General features: G+C 63.7%; 2 protein-coding genes and 2 long non-coding RNA genes across 54 annotated transcripts; 1 reads left to right on the plus strand and 3 right to left on the minus strand.

Annotated features, from left to right (window-relative positions):
• Nucleotides 1-22,597, minus strand: ACTN4 (actinin alpha 4). Of its 2 annotated transcripts, none has more exons than XM_052668251.1 (21): nucleotides 22,396-22,597; nucleotides 13,594-13,708; nucleotides 13,331-13,450; nucleotides 10,924-11,010; nucleotides 10,768-10,855; nucleotides 10,599-10,677; nucleotides 10,382-10,463; nucleotides 9,556-9,641; nucleotides 8,012-8,104; nucleotides 7,688-7,918; nucleotides 7,213-7,360; nucleotides 6,615-6,765; nucleotides 5,636-5,744; nucleotides 5,416-5,556; nucleotides 4,534-4,716; nucleotides 3,564-3,698; nucleotides 3,288-3,467; nucleotides 2,432-2,578; nucleotides 2,189-2,269; nucleotides 1,531-1,689; nucleotides 1-188 (listed from the first exon to the last, which is right to left on the minus strand). In XM_052668251.1, the coding sequence occupies exons 1-21, from the start codon at nucleotides 22,534-22,536 to the stop codon at nucleotides 30-32; spliced, it is 2,715 nt and encodes a 904-aa protein (XP_052524211.1). In that variant the 5' UTR covers nucleotides 22,537-22,597; the 3' UTR covers nucleotides 1-29. The 2 variants fall into 2 exon arrangements, with proteins under 2 accessions (XP_052524211.1, XP_052524201.1); XM_052668241.1 differs by lacking the exon at nucleotides 9,556-9,641 and adding an exon at nucleotides 10,034-10,119 and having other exon boundaries at nucleotides 2-188; nucleotides 22,396-22,596.
• Nucleotides 504-1,198, plus strand: LOC128073392 (uncharacterized). Its single transcript, XR_008202699.1, has 3 exons — nucleotides 504-600; nucleotides 754-948; nucleotides 1,114-1,198. It is a non-coding gene; the product is annotated as an uncharacterized LOC128073392 (long non-coding RNA).
• On the minus strand, nucleotides 505-1,524 carry LOC128073386 (uncharacterized). Its single transcript, XR_008202698.1, has 4 exons — nucleotides 1,353-1,524; nucleotides 1,187-1,261; nucleotides 750-1,031; nucleotides 505-595 (listed from the first exon to the last, which is right to left on the minus strand). It is a non-coding gene; the product is annotated as an uncharacterized LOC128073386 (long non-coding RNA).
• LOC128073177 (uncharacterized) lies at nucleotides 17,661-20,064 on the minus strand. 50 transcript variants are annotated; one of them, XM_052668013.1, is made up of 10 exons: nucleotides 19,102-20,064; nucleotides 18,826-18,868; nucleotides 18,751-18,783; nucleotides 18,442-18,515; nucleotides 18,203-18,241; nucleotides 18,120-18,163; nucleotides 18,046-18,084; nucleotides 17,926-18,004; nucleotides 17,816-17,844; nucleotides 17,719-17,775 (listed from the first exon to the last, which is right to left on the minus strand). In XM_052668013.1, exons 1-8 carry the CDS (start codon nucleotides 20,058-20,060, stop codon nucleotides 17,931-17,933), a joined length of 1,305 nt encoding a protein of 434 aa, XP_052523973.1. In that variant the 5' UTR covers nucleotides 20,061-20,064; the 3' UTR covers nucleotides 17,719-17,775; nucleotides 17,816-17,844; nucleotides 17,926-17,930. The 50 variants fall into 50 exon arrangements, with proteins under 50 accessions (XP_052523725.1, XP_052523704.1, XP_052523973.1 ...); XM_052667899.1 differs by lacking the exon at nucleotides 18,203-18,241 and adding an exon at nucleotides 18,242-18,276 and having other exon boundaries at nucleotides 18,120-18,202; nucleotides 18,438-18,515; XM_052667871.1 differs by having other exon boundaries at nucleotides 18,203-18,276; nucleotides 18,438-18,515.

Genomic DNA, 22,597 nt, shown 5'->3' on the forward strand with positions numbered 1-22,597 from the left:
GGGGGAGGGGGCGCCGGATGGGGGGCGGCTCAGAGGTCGCTCTCCCCATAGAGCGCAGTGGAGAAGGATTTGTAGTCCAGGGCGCCCGGAGCGGCGTCGGGGCCGCGGTACGGAGCCATGCGGGCGATGCAATACTCGGCCTGCTCCGGGGGCAGCTCGCGGCGCAGCTCCTCCGCCGTGATGTAATTCTGGGGGAGGGGGAAAACCGGAGGGGGGGGGGGTGTAAATGGGCGCTCGGTGCCTCCCCCGGTTCGTAGAGGACAGGAGAAGGGTTGGGAAAGAGCTCGAGGATCGTCGAGCCCAGCTGTGCGACCCGACCGAGCCACGATGCCCTAATTAACAGCCCTGCCCTAATTAACAGCCCAGCCCAGCCACCCTGCCCTAATTAACAGCCCTGCCCACCCCAACTCCCCACCCTCCGCTGAACCCGAGCGCCACCGAATGGTTTTTAACTGCATCACGCACGGCGACTCAAGTCGCATCCCTGGGCAGCCCACTGTGCTCAGCGACCCACAGCGACCCACTGAGGTGACCCAGGGACCCGTAGGGTGATGCAGGGACCCATGGGGGTGATGTAGGGACCCGTAGAGACCCACTGAGGTGACCCAGGGACCATGGGGGCACACAGGAACACATAGGGGGACACATAGAGACCCATGAATGACACAGTCATCCATGGGGGTGACACGGGGACCCACAGGGTGATGCAGGAACCAATGGAGGTAACACAGTGACCCATAGGGAACCACTGAGGTGACCCAGGGACCCATGGAGGTGACCCAGGGACCCACAGGGGGGACACAGGGACCCACAGGGTGACATAGGCACCCATGGGTGACACAGGGAGCCACGGGGAGGACTCAGGGACCCACAGGGTGATGCAGGGAGCCACAGAGGTGCCACAGTGACCCATAGGCACCCACTGAGGTGACCCAGTGACCCATAGGGGTGACACAAAGACCCACAGGGTGACATAGGGACCCAGCGACCCATGGGAGGGACTCAGGGACCCATAGGGGAGACATAGGCACCTATGGGGGTGACACAGGGAGCCATAGGGGTAACACAGGGACCCACGGTGGGGACTCAGGGACCCACGGAGGTGCCATGGAGGTGACACAGGGAGCCATAGGGGTGACACAAAGACCCACAGGGTGACATAGGCACCCCTGCGTGACACAGGGACCCACAGGGGGGACACAGAGACCCACAGGGTGATGCAGGGAGCCACGGAGGTGCCACAGTGACCCATAGGGACCCACTGAGGTGACACAGGGACCCATGGAGGTGACACAGGGAGCCATAGGGGGGACACAGAGACCCATAGGGTGACATAGGCACCCCTGCGTGACACAGGGACCCACGGGGTGACATGGGCACCCATGGGTGACTCAAGGACCCACAGGGTGATGCAGGGAGCCACAGAGGTGCCACAGTGACCCATAGGGACCCACTGAGGTGACCCCAGGGTGCCCTGGATGCCGTCATTAGGAAGCAGGGAGGCGGCACGGGGCGCAGGCCGGCGCTCACCTTGTCCCCCGCCAGCACCTTGAAGGAGGCGATGACCTGGTCGGCCGTGTCGGTGTCGGTGGTCTCGCGGGACATGAAGTCGATGAAGGCCTGGAAGGTGACGCTGCCGCTGCCGTTGGGATCCACCAGGCTCATGATGCGGTTGAACTCAGCGTCGCCCTGCCGGATAAACGGGGGGGCATGGATGGGGGTCGCGCTCAGCGCCCCCCTCTGTAGGGCTGGAAGGAGGCGGTTTGATCCCGAAGGTGGAAGGGAAATCGGTGCTGGGGGCGCCCTGCGGCCCAGGTAGGAAGGAGAGAAAGGTGGGGAAAAGGGGTGAAAGAAAGGGGTGAAAAGAGAGCAGTGCCCGTACCAGAGTGCAGCCCGCCGACAGGAGCAGCGCCCGGAACTCGTCCGTGTCCGCGGTGCCTGCGCGCTTCTACGCAGAGCGGGAGGAAGAGGAGGAGGAGGAGAGCGGCCGAAGGGCAGAGATGGGCAGCGCATGCAGAGGAAACCCCGAGGCGACCCCAAAAGGAGAAGCAGAAGAGATCGAGAGCAAAGTTTGGAGCGAATGGCAGAGAGAGGGGAAAAGGAGCGCGGAAGACGGGCAGAGGAGGAGGAAGAGCAGAGGATGGGGAGGAAGAGGAGGATGGGGAGGAAGAGGAGGATGGGGACAAACCTGCCGGTCGTTCTCCACGTCGTAACCCAGGCTGATGAGACAAGCCTTGAATTCCTCGGGTCCCAGAGCTCCGCAGTGATCCTGGGGGGTCCCAATGTTGGGGAGGGGGGAAAGGATGCGGCTGAGCACGTGGGGAGGGGGCTGCGCTGCTGTGCGCCTCAATGCTGCGACCGGGGGGCTCTGAGGTGTGGGGTGGGGGGGTCACACCTCCAAAAGAGGGGGTCTGTAAAGGGGAGCCCCCACCTTATCGAAGTGATTGAAGGAGGCCCGGAATTCCTGCATCTGTTCCTGGCTGATGCCCTTGGCGTCGCGCGTCAGGATTTGGTTCTCCACCTCGTTGATGGTGCGGGCGATGGTGGTGAGCAGCTGCTCCCAGCCCACGCGGATGTGCTGCGAGGGGGGAGAGGGGGTCAATGGGGAGGACAGGGGGTCGATGAGGGGCAGGGGGTCAATGGGGGGGAGAGGGGGTCAATGGGGGGGAGAGGGGGTCGATGAGGGGGCAGGGGGTCAATGGGGGGGGGCAGGGGATCAATTTGGGGACAGAGGGTCGATGGGGGGGAGAGGGGGTCGATGGGGGGGAGAGGGGGTCAATGGGGGGGACAGGGGGTCGATGAGGAGGCAGGGGGTCAATGGGGGGGAGAGGGGATCGATGGGGGGACAGAGGGTCGATGGGGGAGGCAGGGGGTTAATTTGGGGACAGGGGGTCGATGGGGGGGAGAGGGGGTCGATGGGGGGGACAGCAGGTCAATGGGGAGGATAGAGGGTCAATGGAAGGGGCAGGGGGTCAATGGGGGGGCCAGGGGGTCAGTGGGGGGAGAGGGGGTCAATGGGGGGGACAGGGGGTCAGTGGGGGGAGAGGGGGTGCCAACAGGGGGGTCAGGGGGTCAATGGGGGGGCAGGGGATCAATTTGGGGCAGGGGGTTGATGGGAGGGACAGGGGGTCAATGAAAGGGGGCAGGGGGTCAACGAGGAGGGACCCCCCCCCCCCCAGGAAGCCCCCTGGCGCCGTTCAAGGCCCCGCATTCATCCCCCCCCCCCACGGAGGCCCCTTCCTCCCACTTTGGGGCTCCCAGACCCCCATTTCCCGCCCCCCCCCCACCTCCATGGTGTAGTTGGTGTGCTTGTTGTCGAAGATGAGCGCCTCCTGCACCAGCTGGTGCTGCTGCTCCAGCAGCTCCAGGTTGGGTTTGTAGTCCACGATGCTCTGCTCGTAGTGCTTCAGGTGCTGCAGCTGATCCTCCAGCGTGCCGTGCATCTCGATGGAGATGCGCCCGATCTCCTGCAGGCCGATGGCAGAAAGCGGGGAGGGGGTGGGAATGGAGACCCCTCCCCACCACCCTGCAACCCCCCCCCCCCCCCCGCCCGCCCCCCTCACCTCCATCTTGGTCTGCATCCACGGCCCCACGATGTTGGCCTGCCCTGCAAACTGCCGCCGCAGCCTCTCGTTGCATTGCTGCCTGCTCTGCTCGTCCTGCAGCGCTCGGTCCCGCGTGGGCACCAACTGCTGCACCTGGGGGCACAAAGCGGGGGGGGGGGGTCCCGGCGCTGGGGGGGGGGAAGGATGCACCCACAGCTGCCCCACAAACCCCACAGCTGCCCCACGGACCCCAAAGTTGCCGCACACATCCCACAGCTGCATCACACACCCACAGCTGCCCCCACTCATCCCACAGTTGCCCCACACACCCCACAGCTGCCCCACACACCCCAAAGCTGCCTCATGCACCCCACAGCTGCCCCACACACCCCACAGCTGCCCCACACACCCCACAGCTGCCCCACACACCCCAAACCTGCCCCACACAACCCACAGCTGCCCCACACAACCCACAGCTGCCCCACACACCCCAAACCTGCCCCACACAACCCAAACCTGCCCCACACACCCCACAGCTGCCCCACAAACCCACAGCTGCCCCACAACCCAAACCTGCCCCACACACCCCAAACCTGCCCCACACACCCCACAGCTGCCCCACACACCCCAAACCTGCCCCACACACCCCACAGCTGCCCCACACACACCAAAGCTGCCCCACACACCCCAAACCTGCCCCACACACCCCACAGCTGCCCCACACACACCAAAGCTGCCCCACACAACCCAAACCTGCCCCACACACCCCACAGCTGCCCCACACACCCCAAAGCTGCCCCACACACCCCAAACCTGCCCCACACAACCCACAGCTGCCCCACACACCCCAAACCTGCCCCACACAACCCACAGCTGCCCCACACACACCAAAGCTGCCCCACACAACCCAAACCTGCCCCACACAACCCAAACCTGCCCCACACACCCCACAGCTGCCCCCCCCCGGCCGCCCCGCTGCAGCTCTCACCCGTTCCCACTTGGAGTTGATGACCTGCGGGGTGACGGAGGTGTAGGGGTTGTTGGCAGCCAGTTTGATGCTGTGCAGCTCGGCGATGCGCTGCGCCTCGCGCTGGATGCCCAGGATGGCCTCGCGCTCCCTGTCGGCATCGGGCAGCGTGGCTTTGAATTGGTCGTGGGCAGCAATCAGACCCTGCGGGTTGTTAATGGGGCAAGATGGTTGTATTACTGCATTGGGGCAATGTTACTGCATTGCATTGGGGTAATATTACTGTATTATTGCATTGGGGCAATGTTATTTATTATTGCATTGGGGCAATGTTATTTATTATTGCATTGGGGTAATATTACTGTATTATTGTATTGGGGCAATTTTATTTATTATTGCATTGGGGCAATGTTATTTATTATTGCATTGGGGCAATGTTATTTATTATTGCATTGGGGCAATGTTATTTATTATTGCATTGGGGCAATGTTATTTATTATTGCATTGGGGCAATGTTATTTATTATTGCATTGGATTGGGGCAATGTTACTGCATTGCATTGGGGTAATATTACTGTATTATTGCATTGGGGCAATGTTATTTATTATTGCATTGGGGCAATGTTATTTATTATTGTATTGGGGCAATGTTATTTCTTATTGTATTGGGGCAATGTTATTTATTATTGCATTGTATTGGGGCAATATTACTGTGTTGCATTGGGGCAATATTACTGTATTATTGCATTGGGGTAATGTTACTGTATTGCATTGGGGCAACGTTATTTATTACTGCACTGCATTGGGGCAATATTACTGTATTACTGTACTGTGTTGTTACAAGGAGCTTGAGGGGCGTCACAGCAGCTCGTCTCCCCCCCCAGGGGACAAAATCACCCCCCACCTCGATCTCCTCGATGGTGTGCACGATGAACATGTCCTGCAGGTCCTCCATGGCGCTCTCCATCCAGTTGTTGAAGGGCGCTGCCCTCTTGGCGTATTCCAGGTGCAGCTCGTCGATGGTTTCCAGCTGCTTCTCTGTTTTCTGCGGGGAGAAAATCCCACGTGGGGTGAGGAGGGGGCGGCGCAGGGCCGGGTGTGGGGAAGGGAAGGGGCTGCCCCACCTCCAGGGCCTCCCTGCGGCTGTGGGTCAGGGAGCCCAGCACGTCCCACTGGTCGCAGATCTTCTGGCACCGCGCGTTGACGCTGGGAGAGTCGTAGTAATCCAACTCACTGCAAGGGGAAAAGGGGGGAGGTGGGGGATGCGTCGTTTGGGGGGAGTGGGGCTGGGGTGTGGGGCACAGAGCTGGGGGGAGTGGGGCTGGGATATGGGAATGAACTGCAGCGGCGCTGGGATGTGGGGATGAATTGCAGTGGGGCTGGGATGTGGGGACGAACTGCAGTGGGGCTGAGATGTGGGGACGAACTGCAGTGGGGCTGGGATGTGGGGACGAACTGCAGTGGGGCTGAGATGTGGGGACAAACTGCAGTGGGGCTGGGATGTGGGGACGAACTGCAGTGGGGCTGAGATACGGGGACGAATTGCAATGGGGCTGGAGTGTGGGGCCTGGGGCTGGGAGGAGTGGGGCTGGGATATGGGGACGAACTGCAGCGGGGCTGGGATATGGGGACGAATTGCAATGGGGCTGGAGTGTGGGGCACAGAGGTGGGAGTGGGGCTGGGATGTGGGAATGAACTGCAGCGGGGCTGGGATGTGGGAATGAACTGCAGTGGGGCTGAGATGTGGGAATGAACTGCAGTGGGGCTGAGATGTGGGGCACAGAGCTGGGAGGAGTGGGGCTGGGATGTGGGGACGAACTGCAGTGGGGCTGGGATGTGGGAATGAACTGCAGTGGGGCTGGGATGTGGGGACGAACTGCAGCGGGGCTGGGATATGGGGACGCTTTTCCCAGGGCGCTGCGGCTGCGCTGTGGGGCAGAGCCCAGGCCCGCTCCCCCCGGGCCTCCCGCGCTCCCCGCAGCGCGGCCCCCCGGCCGGCAGAAGGGCCGCATTCACGGCCGGGGCTCCGCGCAGCCTCGATCCCCCGCCCCGCAGCGGCGCCGTGGGGCCGGCCGAACAAGGGCGCAGTGAGCGGCGCCGTACTTGAGCTCCTGCGCGATGGCCGCGATTTGCTCCACGCGGTCCTGGTGAGCCGCCAGGTCGCTCTCGAAGGCCTCGTGCTTTCGGATGAGCGCTTTGATGTCGGACAGCGTGGCCGCCTCGTAGTCCTTCTGCTTCAGCATCGCCTCTTTGCCTGCCGCACGGGGACGGCGCTCGGTCCGCAGCTCGAAGCCCTCCCAGCCCTTCGCCCCCCGGCCCCCCTTCGCTCGCGTCCCGCCGCCCCCCAGCGGAGGCAGGGGGTCTTTTTGCCCCCGTTTCTCCCCACCAAAACGTGGCGCCGCGCCGCTCCCGCACGATTCCCCTCCTGTTTCGCCCCATCCCCGAGTGTGAGAACGGCGCAGGGCAGGGATTACCGCGTTCTCCACGGTTGCGCAGCTGCTGCGCACGGGGGCACGGACAGCTGGAGGCTCCCAGCGTTTCCCAGTCCTTCCCCAGCGGCTCCCGGCCCCTCCGTTTCCTCCCGGTGGGGAAGAAGAGCGCAGCTGGAAGCCGAGCTTCGCCCCGACGCCGCCTCAAAGTTGCGCCCCGCTCCGTTCCGACCCCAAAGGAGCCCCGCGCGCCCCGGCCCCGGACGCGGCACCTTCGGTCCAGGCCTCGTGGATGGAGGCTTTCTGGCGGAACTTCTCAGCCAGGTGGTCGAGGCGTTCCAGGCGCCGGATCTCGTTGAGCAGCCACTCCTCGTAGCCTTTCTCCGCCTGCTCCAGGTGCTGCCAACCCGTGTTGATGTCCTGCGGGCGCAGAGCAGCGCGTTGGGAGCGGCTGCTGCGGAGCCCCGGGCGGGGAAACGTTTGGAGAGGGGCAGAAAAGGAGCCCGTCCCCAAAACCCTTCTTCCTTCTGGCTCTCGTTGCATCCAGCTTCCCCATGAGGGTCTGGGGGCACTGGAGCAGATCTGGCTCTCGTTGCATCCAGCTTCCCTATGAGGAGGGTCTGGGGGCACTGGATCAAATCTGGTTGCCCCCTTGCATCCAGCTTCCCCATGAAGAGGGTCTGCGGTCCTCGGCCACCAGGAGCAGCCCCCCAGCCCCCCATGCCCCCGTCCCCCATCCCTGCTCACCGACACCATCCTCCCCTCGGAGGGCATGAAGGCGGGCCGGTTGCTGAGGCGCAGCTTGGTCTGCAGCGTGTTGAAGTTGATCTCCAGCTGGCACTTCTCCTGCACCTTGGGGGGTTTGTGGACACGCCGGTAGTCGCGGAAGTCTTCCAGCTTCTGCTGCATCTCCTGGATGGTTTTCTGGGGGCTGCGGTCCTCCAGCCAAGGGATGGTGCGCCGGATCCATTCCAGGAGCTGCGGGGTGCAGGGTTGGGGGTCGGGGGGCGTCACGGCGGGGAGGCGCTGGGTTTGAGGAGGAAGGGGGGGGGGGGTCGCCCCCAAGCTTACGTCGGAGGCGAGCTTCTCGTAGTCCTCCATCAGGTGCTCGTTCTCCTGGTTGACCGCCAGCACTTTGCAGATGCGGTTCGCCGCCGTCTCCGCCTGGAGGAGAGGAGCAGGGGGCCATGGGGACGCGCGGACGCGGCGCCCACCCGCTCGCCCCCCCTCCCCGGCGCCCTCCCGGGAGGCTGCCGGCAGGTTCAGCCCTGCGCGTGGCTTCCAGGAGGGAGGTTTTGAAGCGGCCGAGAGCTCAGAGCTTCCCCAGGGCCCCGGCTGAGCTCCGCGCGGGGCTCCGGCTCCGTCCGTTGGGACGAAGCAGCCGGAGCTGCGCCGGCAGCGTTGGGGACGCGGCGTGGAGCCCCCCAGCGGTGCGGAGCCCCGCAGCAGCGTGGCAACTCCAGGCACGGCCTCGCCGCCTCCATCCCCGCCCGGGCAGGTCGTTACCCGTCTCTGAGCACATCCTCATCTTCCTCTGCTCTCCCGTGAAGGCGGCTCTTGGCTGCGCGGGGCTGGGGGGGGGGGGGGGGTGAGGAATGGGCAGGAAGGAAAGGCTGGGGGCCGAGCGCCGGGAGGAGTTGAGAGCCAGAAAGAGGGGAGAGGGTCTGCAGGAGGATGGGGAGAGGAGAAAAGGAGCTCGGGAGTGAATAAATAGGATAGAAGTGAAGGGTGGCACCCGGGGGAGCTGAGGGAGAGGCGCAGGGCTGCATTGAGGAGCGGTGGCACGGAGCTCCGGCACGGGGACGGAGCTGCGCTCCGAGGGCTGGGGGCGCTCCTGGAGCACAGCAGCAGCCACCCGCAGCACCGGGGACCTCGGGAGCAGCTGGGGAGGGCTGCCCCCGTGCGTTATTCCTGCTGGGATGCTGAGCGGCACCCAGGGATGCTGCCCAACCCCGCGGCGGGCGCCGCTGCCCCTCAACTTCGGCCCTTGGTTTGCTTTGAGCCACGCAACGCCTTCCTGCGTGCGCGCACTCAGCTCCTCTGATGCACCACCACCCTCCTGCACAGAGCTCCAGCCACAGCTGCGCAGACCTCCTGCCCACCGGCTGAGCCACCGGACACCCGAGAGGCTCATTTGTTTCCCGACGCCGCTAATTAATTAGCTCAGCGTGGTTAATGGCCGCTCCACCCGGGGCTCGGCCGTGCCTGGCGCTGCCCACAGCGGGTCTGGGTGGCACTCGGGTGTAAAACAGGGGAAGCGCGGAGGGAACCTCACTGCAAGGGTGGCAGAGCCCTGAGCAGGCGATGGGCTTCTCTCCGAGCCCAAACAGAGCTGGAAGGGCAGAGCTCCAGGCCGGGAGAACACAGCAGCAGCCCTGCGTTGCGCCAGGACCCCAGCTGGCCCCAGCTCGAGCCTCAACTTTCCATTAGGGAGGGCTGAGAACGGAGAGGCGGCCGCTGGGGCCGGAAGGTTGAGCGCACGGCCGCATCCCATCCCCAGCAGGGCTTGGCTTTGCTCTCTGCTGGCCCTACGGAGCTCCATCCGCCGCGTCCCCTGGCCCAGAAGCCGTGCAGCGTTAGCAGCGTCGCGCCCAAGCTGCCCCAGCCAAGCTCACCTTCTGAGCCCCAGAGAAAGCGTGGTAGAAGCAGGAAACGTATGTCATGATGGCTTTCTCATCGGGCCTGAGAGTGCCCACAATATCTGCGCAAAGAGAGAGGAGGAGAGAGCGTGAAGGAGCAGCGTGGCGACCTGCGAGCCTTGGGCGCATGCAGTGGCACAGAGAAGCACTGGGGGCCCGGACCGGAGCCGGCCGGCGGGTTGCGTTGGCTGCTGCGCTGCCCCGGATCGCTCGGCCTCGCGCCAAGGGCCGAGGCGGCGTCTCCTTACGGCTCCGCAGCGCCGTCCTGCCCCGCGCTGGGGCCTCGCCAACGCTTGGCATCGCCTTACAGATCACACTGGGAACGCGAGCGAGCCTGAAACCCGTGAGAGCGAGCTGAGGTCTGGTTCCCAGTCAGCGAAAGGCAACGGCCAGCTGGAAGAGAAATGCGTGAGCGTGCAGCGCTGCGGCACGACGGAGGCGGCCGGCCGGGTACCTTCTGAGCCCCTGAAAAGGCGTGGTAGAAGCTGGACACGTAAGTCATGATGGCCTTCTCGTCGGGGCGAGCTGTGTTGACAATGTCTGCAAGCGAACAGGGAGGGTTAGCAGGAGGGGGAGGCGCCCTGCCAGCCGGAGCCGCTCACCACGCCGGGACCCGGAGCTGCAGCGTGGATCCCGCGGACTTGAGGCAGGCTAAATAAAAGCTCCTGTATGGGCGGAAGGTGATCGCAGAGCCCCGACACGCGGCCGCAGCAGCGCCGGCTGCCTGCGCGTCCCCTGTGCCTGCGGGAGGGGATCTGCCAGCAGAGCTCCGGCGTTGGCTGCGCGCGGCTGAGCAGCTTACCCTCAGCGTCCAGCATCTTGGGGATGTCCAGGTACTTCTCTGCCACCTCAAAGGCGTTGTTCAGGTTGGTCACGGGGTCGTCCTGCACAGGGAGAGCCGTGCTGAAGGGGCACCCGAGAAGCGGAGCAGAGGGCGCCGCGCTCCTCCGGCTCAGAGCTCAGCATTCAGAAGAGAAAAGCAGGCCGGGGGGCCTCGTGCTGCCCGCCGTCCCGTTTACCTTCCTGAGCTTGTCGTACTCGATCAGCTCCGGTCTGTGTCTGTGGATCAAGGCGTTGAAGGCCAGGCCGTCCTTCCAGCTGCAAGACAGGGTTGCTCTCAGTCCCACCGCACGCCGCTCGCAGCCCCTTCCCCTCCCGGCCCTGCGGCCACGCAGCGGAGCCCCTCACCTGATGTGGAAGTTCTGCACGTTGACGTTCTTGTACGGCGCCGTTTTCCTCTGGCACCACAGCAGCAGCCCCTCCTTGGCCGAGGTCTCTGCAAAGGGTTGCCATCAGCCCCTGCGCCGTGCCTCAAAGACAGGCGGGCGACCCGCAGGCCTTTACCTTCCACGGAGATGTCCTGGATGGCGAAGCGGAGGATGATGGTCCAGATCATGCCCAGCGTCATCTTGGCATTGCCATCGACGATTTCTGGAGCAGAAAGGGAAGAGCAGAGCTTCAGGAAGAGCAGAGCTTCAGGAAGAGCAGAGCTTCAGGAAGAGCAGAGCTTCAGGAAGAGCAGAGCTTCAAGAAGAGCAGAGCTTCAGGAAGAGCAGAGCTTCAAGAAGAGCAGAGCTTCAGGAAGAGCAGAGCTTCAAGAAGAGCAGAGCTTCAGGAAGAGCAGAGCTTCAGGAAGAGCAGAGCTTCAAGAAGAGCAGAGCTTCAGGAAGAGCAGAGCTTCAGGAAGAGCAGAGCTTAGGAAGAGCAGAGCTTCAAGAAGAGCAGAGCTTCAGGAAGAGCAGAGCTTCAAGAAGAGCAGAGCTTCAGGAAGAGCAGAGCTTAGGAAGAGCAGAGCTTCAAGAAGAGCAGAGCTTCAGGAAGAGCAGAGCTTCAAGAAGAGCAGAGCTTCAGGAAGAGCAGAGCTTCAGGAAGAGCAGAGCTTCAAGAAGAGCAGAGCTTCAGGAAGAGCAGAGCTTCAGGAAGAGCAGAGCTTCAAGAAGAGCAGAGCTTCAGGAAGAGCAGAGCTTCAAGAAGAGCAGAGCTTCAAGAAGAGCAGAGCTTCAGGAAGAGCAGAGCTTCAAGAAGAGCAGAGCTTCAGGAAGAGCAGAGCTTCAGCCACGTGCAGACGGAGTCACAGAACGACGCTTCGTGGGGCGGCGCGGCAGCGACAGCAGGGAGCCCCCAGATGCTGCAGAGCCCAGCGGGGGCCGCGGCCGCCCCATGGGCACCCAGGGGGGGTGGAGGGGAGCTCAGGGTCCCGGCACGCCGACGGGACACGGCTGCTCCCTTGCACAACACGTGCAGCGCCTGCGGCTGACGCAGGGGCTCAGGAGGATCTGCTGCACCGCGCCCTCGCAGCACCGGTTGGGACACGCAGCGGTTTCAGGAACAGGGCCGCGCTCCCCACAACAGACTTCAAAGCCACAAACCCATGCTCTCCAAACAGGCTGGGTGAGGTGAGCCGCTGCCAGAGGGGCCGTGCGGCACAAACGGCTGCTCGGAGCTCAGCTGTTGGCTTCGGAGCCATGGGGAGCAAGAGGCGAGGGCTGCGCCGCGCTGCGCCGTGCTGCGCCCCGCTCTGCTCTGCTGGCACGGGACGGACGCAGCTGGGCAGAGCGTGACCCCCATCGAATGGCAGGAATGCTGCTGCCAAACCACGACACCTCCCCTGCTGCTACCAACGCTCGGCGAGGCTCAGAGGGAAGAGCAGGCAGATCGGGAGCCACGCAGAAGAGGAAAACTCTTTGCTTGGACCCAGCCCTCAACGGCAGCTTCTCCACGTCCCCACCTGATGAGCCCCACCAGACACCGAACCCCTTCAGACCATTTCCCTGCAGGAGATGGGCTTTGTGCGGGCCGAGCTCAGCACGGGGCAGCACTTCTGGACCTGCGTCCAGCTCTGGAGTGCAAGAAAGGCACAGAGCTGTTGGAGAGGGTCCAGAGGAGAGCCACAAAGGTGGTCAGGAACTGCAGCACCTCCACTACAAGGCAGGCTGAGGGAGCTGGGCTCATTCAGCATGGAGAAGAGAAGCTGGGGGGTGACCTCAGTGCAGCCTGCAGTGCCTAAAGGGAGCCTGCAGACAGGAGGGGAGTCAGCTCTGTGCAAGGGTTGGTAGCAGCAGGACGAGGGGAAATGGTTGGAAGTTGAGGGAGGGCAGCTGGAGGTTGGATGTCAGGGGAAGTTGTGTGCTGTGAGAGCGGTGAGGGGCTGAACAGCTGCCCAGAGAGGCTGTGATGCCCCGTCCATCCCTGGAGGTGTTGGAGGCCAGGTTGGATGGGGCCCTGGGCAGCCTGGGCTGCTGTGAAATGTGGAGGTTGGTGGCCCTGCGTGTGGCAGGGGGTTGGAGCTTCGTGAGCCTTGAGCTCCTTTCCAGCCCTGGCCGTTCTGTGATTCTCCTGGCACGTCCTGCAGCACCGTGGCTGTGCAACAGCATCCCTGGAACAGCCTCCCCTCACAGCCTTTACCTCTGAGTGCCAACACAGCACCCGACGCCTGCGCAGCTCTGCCTGCAGCGTTCGCAGCTCTGCGCAGCACCTCCTGCCTGAGCACTGAGCAGAGCCCCTCTCCTTCTCCTCTCCACCTCAGCCTCCTCGGGGCTCTCATCCCTTCCCCACCAGGAGATGCTGCAGGGTGCTACGAGCCCAGCTGTGCCTTCCCCATCGCAGGGCAGAGGGGAAAAGCACCTCCTTCACCCGCTGGCCACGCTGTGTGCAATGCACCCCAGGCCCCATCAGACTTCTTGGCCACCAGGCAGCGCCTGTGAGCGGCCTGTTCCCCCCCTGCAGCAGGTTTTGGGTGTCCTGGACTCACCCTCAGCTCCTATGGACACCAGCTTGACGCCTTTGCTGGCGATGAAATCGAGTGCTTTGTTCACGTTGTTGATTTTGTGCACCCTCATCTTCCCTCGCTCCGGTTTTGGCAATCGCTCCCCTGGAAGGAAGAAGCAGCAAGGATTACAGCTCTCGTTGAGGGTAGAAGCCACCAAACAGAGAGGAAAGAAGCCATGGCACAGGACAGAGCTCTTTTTCAGCTGCCTGCGCCCGCTCGAGAAGCAAAACCCCAAGGAGCATCACCTGAGATCACCTCCAGGAGCAGCATCAGCTTCAGGCCGTCGCGGAAATCCTCGTCGATGTTCTCGATCTGCGTGCCGGCCTTCCGCAGGTGGGAGTTGCACCAGGCTGTGAAGGTCTGCAGGGGAGGACGCTCAGATTTAACCCCTAAGGCGGCACTGCCAGGGCGCTGCACCGCAGGGACCGCGGCACCTTGGCACCGAGGAACGAATGCTGGCGCCCGGCGGCAAATATTTGCTCCCAGGAGCCGCTGAAGGTCGTGGGGCCGAGCTGAGAGCAGAGCAGACCCTGCGTTGCTTCCCCCAGGCTCCGTTCCCAGCCCCTCACCCCGCTCCCCGCTGTTTCTTTGCAGCCCGACCCCACGGCAGGAGCCGCTCCTTCCTGCTGCCCGCAGCACCGCCTGCAGCCTGAGCTCACGGCTTCCTCTGAGGGTGTAAATGCTGAGTGCTGCGGGACGCGGCTGCTCCCCGGCGCAGCCCTCGCTCGAGAGAAATGCAATTAGAGGGCAAAGCTCACGGCGTGCCCGACTCCCACTGCCCAGCAGCCAGCCGGGGCTGAACGGTGCTTTGTTCGGCGCTGAGCTCACGGCCGGGGAATGCTGACAGCTCTTAACGAGCTGCGGGGCTGACGAGGACAGGGGGGAGCGAGGCAGCAGGGCTGGGAGCAGGTTTAGGGCTGGCTGGGATGGGGGGCACCGGCGCTGCTGGGGGTGGCGTGGAAGAGCAAGAGGGAGGGGGCTGCAAAGAGGCCGAAACGGCCCCAAAAAGCAGCGGGGCTGCGGCTCCCCACGCAGCAGGGGAGGCTTGGAGGGCTGTAGGACGAGAGGAGCGCTGGCACAGCAGTGCCGACCCCAAGCAGGACGGCGGGGTCACCCGGAGCGGTGCTGCGTCCCTGCAGAAGCCCCCCGCTGGCTTCGCAGACCCCAAAGGAGCGCCGAGCATCCCCAGATGAGCTCCCCAAAGGCGGCTGAGGTCTGCCCTGCGTGCAGCTCCCACCTCCTGGCAGCCCTTGGTGACCCTAAAGGCAAGCGAGCCGACGCTCCCGCCGTCCTTCTGATAAGAATTCCTTCCAGATCCATCACAACGTCTCTGGAACGGAGCGGAGCCGAGCACAGAGTCGCACGGAGGTCGGACGGCCGCTGCCCTCCCCGCGCCCCGCTGAGCGCAGCGCAATTAGCGCCCGGCCGCCTCGTTACGCAAGCGCCTCATTAACCAGACGAGGAGCTGGCTGATAATCAGCTCAGGTTTCCCAGCTCCCAGATTGCAGGAGGCTCACGGGGGGACCCTGCGTGGCGTTTGCTCACGGGACTCCGCTGCGCTCCGCTCGTTAGCTAATTACGGATAAGGAGCGATGCTGATCCCAGGGTGGGACTTTCCTGGCATGGAAAGCAGCGCAGCCCCTCTCAGGAGGGCACCGAGCTGAGGTTCAGTGGTCAGCAGTGCTCCAAAGTGTCACCAAAGTGTCACCAAAGTGTCACCAAAGTGTCACCCCTCGCTGTAACAGGAAGGTTCAGCCGACAGCAGCAGAGCAGGAATCCCACCCTGCTGCTTCAGCCAGCACAGAGCCCAGCCAGGAGCATCTCTTCCTCCTCCTCCTCCTCCTCCTCCTCCCTGCACAAAGCCCAAGGGCACGGCGGCCGTGGGGCAGAGGGCGCGGCGCTGCCAGGCCGAGATGTGGGCAGGGACCTGGGGTTATAAAGGCTGGGCAGTCAGCTTTATGGAGGCTTGGGCTGGAAGCAGGTTTGCTATGGAGGTTTGGGCAGCGACGTGGCTGCAGAAAGCCTTGGGTGCCAGCTGATAAAGGCCTGGGCAGGCAGCAGCTCCATGAAGGTCGGAGGCAAGATCCAAGGGGGTTGAAGGCAGGATCCACGAGGCTTGGATGCAGGATCCATGAGGGTTGGCTGCAGGGATCCACGAGGGTTGGATGCGGGATCCATGAGGGTTGGATGCGGGATCCATAAGGGTTGGGTGCAGGATCCACGAGGGTTGGGTGCAGGATCCATGAGGGTTGGCTGCAGGGATCCATAAGGGTTGGATGCAGGATCCATGAGGGTTGGGTGCGGGATCCATGAGGGCTGGCTGCAGGATCCACGAGGGTTGGGTGCAGGATCCAAAAGGGTTGGATGTGGGATCCACGAGGGTTGGCTGCAGGGATCCATGAGGGCTGGCTGCAGGGATCCATAAGGGTTGGCTGCAGGGATCCATGAGGGCTGGATGCGGGATCCATGAGGGCTGGCTGCAGGATCCACGAGGGTTGGGTGCAGGATCCATAAGGGTTGGATGTGGGATCCATGAGGGTTGGCTGCAGGGATCCATAAGGGTTGGATGCGGGATCCATGAGGGCTGGATGCAGGATCCACGAGGGTTGGCTGCAGGATCCACGAGGGTTGGCTGCAGGGATCCAGTGACATCAGAGCTCCTCCCGGGAGGTGAGCGCACGGCTGAGCCGCGTCCCCTGGGCGTTCCGTGCAGAGCAGAGCGGTGCTGCCCGTATAAGGGCAGGAGGCTGCAAACCCAGCAGCCCCACGGCTGCTCTCACAGCCCCACACCCATCGCGTGGCCCTGGGCTGCCTGCTGGGGAAGCAGCGCCAGGCAGGACGGCCCCGAAGACGGCAGGGCGGAAAACGGGCGTCAGGAGTGGAATCCCATCGTGCTAAAATAAGAACGGCCCCAAACGGGGACAAACCCCGAGGTTTTTCCGCTCCGTCTGGCAGGTGGGGGCCAGGATGCTGGGCGCAGGCCGTGCCGGGCGCTGCGTTCTCCATCAGCCCTCCGAGTTGCTGCCAGCCCGCAGGAGCTGCTCCCTGCAGAGCCAACGCGACACCGGGGGGGGTTAAAAATAGCTGCCGAGAGCAGAAGGTAATTAAAAGCCCGTTAACGGCCTCGCCAGGAGCTCCTTTCCTCAAAAGAGCGAGGAGCTCTTCCAACTGCAATCAATCTCCCGATGCTGCTCGGCACGACGCCGGGCATCGGGGCTGGAGGAGCAGCAGAGCGCGGCGCTGCCGGGCTGCAGAGCCTTGTTTGCTGGGTGCTGCACCCAGCCTCGAACCGGGCAGGGAGGTGAGGAGCTCGGCACGGCCTGCCTTGCGATCTTTGGGCACTGAAGCGCGGCTGAGCTTGGAGCTGCTTTGCAGCCCTGCGCCCAGCTGAGCTCCGAGCGAAGCCCGCGTGGGGACGGGGCACGGAACGGGCTGCCGAAGGAACAGCAATATGTTCCGAATCACCAAGTTCCTAAAAAAGGATATTCCACATCTGCTGCTGGAATTTCCTTCCCACGGAGGCGCTGCCGAAATGCTTTCCAGGCATTGTATCAAAGCCGCCTTTGTTGGGAGGAAGCGGCGGCCCCGCGGAGCACCTCGAGCTGCAGGGCGGCCCCCCATGGGCCTTCGGAGCCCGCGGGGTGGGCATGAATCCGTGCGGCTCCGTGGGCTCAGACGGCCGGCAGCTCCTCCGTTCAGAACCAGGCCTTCGTTTCAGCACAATCCGATTTCGGGTCCGACCGACGGCTTTTTCCAATCTGGACTTTTTTGGGATGACGAAGCTTGGGGGGGGGGGTGGCACAGGGCTGGGGGGGGCTCCTCCCTTGGCAGTGTCACCTGCATTGTCCTCGGCCCGGCAGGAAGTTCATTACGGCAGGAAACGCTTATCGGCCGCTCTGAGATGTCCTGGAGACCAAACAGCGCACAGCGTTCCTCCGCGCCGTCGTTAATGACCATTAATTAACGAGCCACCTGACGGCCCGCGATCTGCTTGTGTTGGGGCACAAATGGGAGCGACGGCTGCTTCCCAAAGCGGAGCAGCGGATTCACCATCGCACGCCCAACGCGGCAGCGAATCCCAGCTCCTGCCTACGGCCGCTCCTCTCCGTCCCGTTGTTTTCTGCCCTCCGTTTGGTGCTACTGGGAGGAGGACAAACTGGGAAGCGGCCGACGGGCCAAAATTCCCCTCATTCTTTGTCCTTATTAGGCCTGCAGCGCCAGAGAAAGAGGAGAAGGAGGAGAAGGAGGAGGGTCAGGAGAGGGCAGCTCTGACCTCACCTGGCCATGCTGTGTGGATGTGGGATCCCACTGACCTCACCTGGCCATGCTGTGTGGATGTGGGATCCCACTGACCTCACCTGGCCATGCCGTATGGATGTGGGATCCCACTGACCTCACCTGGCCATGCTGTATGGGATCCCACTGACCTCACCTGGCCATGCTGTGTGGATATGGGATCCCACTGACCTCACCTGGCCATGCTGTATGGGATCCTACTGACCTCACCTGGCCATGCCGTATGGATGTGGGATCCCACTGACCTCACCTGGCCATGCTGTATGGAAGTGGGATCCCACTGACCTCACCTGGCCATGCTGTATGGATGTGGGATCCCACTGACCTCACCTGGCCATGCTGTATGGATGTGGGATCCCACTGACCTCACCTGGCCATGCTGTATGGATGTGGGATCCCACTGACCTCACCTGGTGATGCTGTATGGATGTGGGATCCCACTGACCTCACCTGGCCATGCTGTATGGGATCCCACTGACCTCACCTGGCCATGCTGTATGGATGTGGGATCCCACTGACCTCACCTGGCCATGCTGTATGGATATGGGATCCACTGACCTCACCTGGCCATGCTGTATGGATGTGGGATCCACTGACCTCACCTGGCCATGCTGTATGGATGTGGGATCCCACTGACCTCACCTGGCCATGCTGTGTGGATGTGGGATCCCACTGACCTCACCTGGCCATGCTGTATGGATGTGGGATCTCACTGACCTCACCTGGCCATGCTGTATGGAAGTGGGATCCCACTGACCTCACCTGGCCATGCTGTGTGGATGTGGGATCCCACTGACCTCACCTGGCCATGCTGTATGGATGTGGGATCCACTGACCTCACCTGGCCATGCTGTATGGATGTGGGATCCCACTGACCTCACCTGGCCATGCTGTGTGGATGTGGGATCCCACTGACCTCACCTGGCCATGCTGTATGGATATGGGATCCCACTGACCTCACCTGGCCATGCTGTATGGGATCCTACTGACCTCACCTGGCCATGCTGTATGGATGTGGGATCCCACTGACCTCACCTGGCCATGCTGTGTGGATGTGGGATCCCACTGACCTCACCTGGCCATGCTGTATGGATGTGGGATCCCACTGACCTCACCTGGCCATGCTGTATGGGATCCCACTGACCTCACCTGGCCATGCTGTACAGGATGTGGGATCCCACTGACCTCACCTGGCCATGCTGTATGGATATGGGATCCACTGACCTCACCTGGCCATGCTGTATGGATGTGGGATCCCACTGACCTCACCTGGCCATGCTGTGTGGATATGGGATCCCACTGACCTCACCTGGCCATGCTGTGTGGATGTGGGATCCCACTGACCTCACCTGGCCATGCTGTATGGATGTGGGATCCCACTGACCTCACCTGGCCATGCTGTATGGGATCCCACTGACCTCACCTGGCCATGCTGTATGGATGTGGGATCCCATCACCTCACCTGGCCATGCTGTATGGACGTGGGATCCCACAGCTGCCCCCCGGGATCCCGGAGGGCCCCGAATTGATGCTGGCTGTGCTCCAGGCCAGAAACCCAACAGAAACCAGGCGGGTGATAAGAGGCTGAGTCAGGGCAGCGGCGCAGGGCGGACCCGCATTCCTGCCTGGCACACCTTGCACCAGGACGACGAGCTGCACCGAGCTGCTTCCCTGGCGTCGGGCAACTTTTGTACAGCCGAACGTGAGCTGCTGCTGGAGGTTGCCCCCCGTTTGGGGCACAAAAAACAAGGCAACCCCAGCAGGGAGGCGCTGGGATCGCTTCAGCTCCGTGCCCAGGGCTGAAAACGCACGGGACGGAGCAGCGACGCCGCGGGGACGGGCTGAGGGTGATGGCGTGGTGCAGAAAGCTCTGGGGAGACCTTTCTGCTGCCCCCCGGTCCTGACGGGAGCTGGTGAACACGAGGACGACGACCCGGGAGGTCCCTTCCTGCCCGACCGTCTGTTGGATGATCTTTAGGGTCCCCTCCAACCCCAAACGGTGCTTTCTGAAGCACAGCCTCCATCCCCGCTCAGTGCAGAGGCTCGAGGAGCAGCCGCAGAACGGCCGGGTTGGGAGGAACCTCTGAGAGCGGAGAAGCGCAGAACGGTAGGGTTGGGAGGGAGCCCGAAGCCCCCCCAGCTCCATCCCCGCTGCAGGCTGGCTGCCCCCACCAGCTGAGGGTCCCAGGGCCCCACGCGTGACCTCAGCCACCTCCAGCCACCAGATTTCCCCAGCAAAGGCCCGAGACGCTTCCAGGAGCCGAGGGCTCACGGCGCTGCGCTCAGACACGGCGAGCTCCCAGGGCCGGATGTTTGGCTTTGGAGGGGAACCAAGAATCCAGGCTGCAGCCGCTGGTGGAGCACGCGATCCCAACTGCCCCCCAGGGCGTGGGGCAGAGCCCCATTGCAGCCCCATCGCAGCCGTGCTCCCTCGGAGGCACAGAGATGCGCCCTCCCCACCCCCAGCCCCTCTGCAGGACCCCCTATGGGCGCCTGTTTACCCAGAGGGGGACGTGGGGCAGCCCCACGAGCAGCGCCAGCCTCCCGACTCCAAACTCAGCTCATCCCTCTCCCAAGGCGCGCTCATTACCGCGCCTCGTTACCGCAGCTCATTAGCGAGCCTCGTTTACCAGCCCCGCTCGCCCAAGGACACCCAATTTGCGCCGCTCCTTTCCCAGTCCCAACATTCGGAAGCTGCCGGAAACACACAGAGTTATTTAGGGCCACATCCTGGCCCCGATCCTCGTCTGCTGCGTGTTTGGGAGCACAGAGGATGCAGCCTGAGTTCTTTAGCCGCATAGCTGGGATTCCAGCGTGGAACCCCGGGGATGGGACGCATTCCAGCGGCTGGACGGCCGCACGGCGCTGCCCCCGTCCCCGCTGAGCACGTGAAAAGCTGCCCGCTCTGCCTTCTTTATAAGGGAAAAGCCTCGGAGCTTCGCATCTCGGCCCAAACCGTGCGGAGGGGGGGGGAGAAGGAGAGATCGGAAACGCTCCCAAAAAAAGGCAAATCGGTGCGGATGGAGGAGGAGGAGAGGGGAAGGTCCGACCTCGCAGCCGCGATGCTGCGCTGCCTCTGGGCCGCGTGGGCAACAGAGCTGCGTCCAAACATCACACCTCACCGCTGCGGGATCGGCAGAGAGGAGCCCTGCGCACCCCTGGGCCCATCGCCCCGCAGACACAGCGGCGTTCGCAGGGCGGCCGACCCCAAAGCTGCCCCACGGCCGGCCCTCGGACCCCAACGCGGGTCTTCAGGTTTGCAAGGCGTCGCTCACGGCGCCGAAAACAGCACGGAAAGGCTGCTCCAAACCCAGGCCTGCCTCCCCCACAGCCGCTGCCAGGCGTTGAGGGGAGGAGGAGGAGGAGGAGGAGGCCCGGCACACCCTGTGTGCCATTCCACAACGTCACCGCAGCAGCAGCGGGGCACGGAACGCAACATTCCTGAGCCTCCATAGGTGTCGTCCAGGTGCGGCAACACCCAGAATCACAGAATCGTAGGGGTTGGAAGGGATCTCCAGAGATCATCGAGTCCAACCCCCAGCGCCCAGGCCAGGGGTGCGGGGAGGGAGGCCGGAGGTCCCTGGGCAGGGTTTCACCCCATAGGGCGCAGGAACATGGCGGTGCCGCCGAGCTCCCATGTCGGACGCACACACAGCCGGTGTCAGCTCCTCCTCCACCTCCACGCAGCGCCTTTTGCTCCTGCTGTACTCCCAGCTCCCTCCCCAGCCGCCCGTAATTAAGGTAATTAAACCAAATAGCAGATGGTCACCTGCTGCCAGCGGACCCCACGGCCCCAAACAGTTACAGGAGAGGGGAACGGGATGGGCAGCGGCGATCCTCACACCGTGCAGCAGCTGAGAGCCTTCCTCCTCCTCCTCCTCCTCCCCCCTTCCCCTCCTTCTCCTCCTCCTCTCCCCCAGTGCCCTTTCGTCCCTTTGCATTTCCCCATTCCCGTGCTCAGAGCGGATCTCTGCCCCCATCTCCTCCTCACGCTCAGTTCTGCGCTCCCAAAGGTTTTGGGCTCCAGGGAACGAAGCCCATTCGGACACCCCCCCACCCCTCCCCTCCCCTCCTCCCTCTCCCCTCAGAGCCCCCAGCCCCAACCTCAGCCCCACAGGCAGCTCAGACCCAACCTCAGGTCTCTGTTACCCAAAACCCCCGCAGGACTCTCCGCACCCCCCCCCCCCCACGGCCCGCGTTCCCTCAGAGCCCCCCGCAGCCCCCCCAGGCCCAGTCGCACACCTCAGAGCCGCACTACTGAAGCCCCCAGGATCCCCCCCTGCCCCTCAGGGCCCATCAGGACCCCCCCCCCCCCCGGTTCTGTGCTACCCCACAGACCCCCCTCAAGCTCAGCCCCCCACTTCAGCTCTCTACCACCAGAGCTTCCCAACGCCTCAGGACCCCCCCAGGCCTCCAATCCCCCACAGACCCCCAGACTCCTCCCAGGCTCAGCCTCCCTGCCTCAAACTCTCCATCACCAGAGCTCCTCAAACCCCCCGAGGCCTCCGTTCCCCCACAGACCCCCCCCCAGGCTCAGCCCCCCCACCTCAACTCTCTCTCACCCGAGCTTCCCAAACCCCCCCCAGGCCCCCCCAAGCTCAACGCCCCACCTCAGCTCTCTATCACCAGAGCTCCCCAACCCCTCAGGACCCCCCCAGGCCTCCATTCCCCCACACCCCCAGCCCTCCATCGCCTCCCAGCATCCCCCCCCCCCCGGAATCCCCAGGCCTCAGCCCCCCACCCGGCCCCACCTTCCTCTGCTGCTTCTCCCAGGCGGGATCGAGCAGCAGGTCCCGGTCCCAGTCGTCTTCCTGGGCCATGTAATCGCCGTTAGGGCCCGGCCCGTTCCCGCCGTAGTGGTAGGGCTGCCCGGCGCTGTGGTAATCCACCATGGCGCTCCGCTGCGCTCCGCTCCCACCGCCGCGCCGACGGCACTGCGCCCTCCAACACTGC

Source organism: Tympanuchus pallidicinctus, unplaced genomic scaffold (genome assembly GCF_026119805.1).
Source record: "Tympanuchus pallidicinctus isolate F22 unplaced genomic scaffold, pur_lepc_1.0 scaffold101, whole genome shotgun sequence".
Lineage (NCBI taxonomy): Eukaryota > Metazoa > Chordata > Aves > Galliformes > Phasianidae > Tympanuchus > Tympanuchus pallidicinctus.

What these genes read in the sequence shown, in the direction of transcription:
- ACTN4 (XM_052668251.1), bottom strand. Translation starts at nt 22,536, where the DNA reads ATGGTGGATTACCACAGCGCCGGGCAGCCCTACCACTACGGCGGGAAC. An exon ending in CAAGATGCTGGACGCTGAGG is followed by an intron (nt 9,642 to 10,381) that starts GTAAGCTGCTCA and finishes CTCTTTGCGCAG; the next exon opens with ATATTGTGGGCACTCTCAGG. An exon ending in ACACCATCGAGGAGATCGAG is followed by an intron (nt 4,717 to 5,415) that starts GTGGGGGGTGAT and finishes AACAACCCGCAG; the next exon opens with GGTCTGATTGCTGCCCACGA.
- LOC128073177 (XM_052667708.1), bottom strand. Translation starts at nt 20,060, where the DNA reads ATGGGGCTGCAATGGGGCTCTGCCCCACGCCCTGGGGGGCAGTTGGGA. An exon ending in AGCATGGCCAGGTGAGGTCA is followed by an intron (nt 18,277 to 18,437) that starts GTGGGATCCCAC and finishes AGGTGAGGTCAG; the next exon opens with TGGGATCCCACATCCATACA. An exon ending in AGCATCACCAGGTGAGGTCA is followed by an intron (nt 18,005 to 18,045) that starts GTGGGATCCCAC and finishes AGGTGAGGTCAG; the next exon opens with TGGGATCCCACATCCATACA.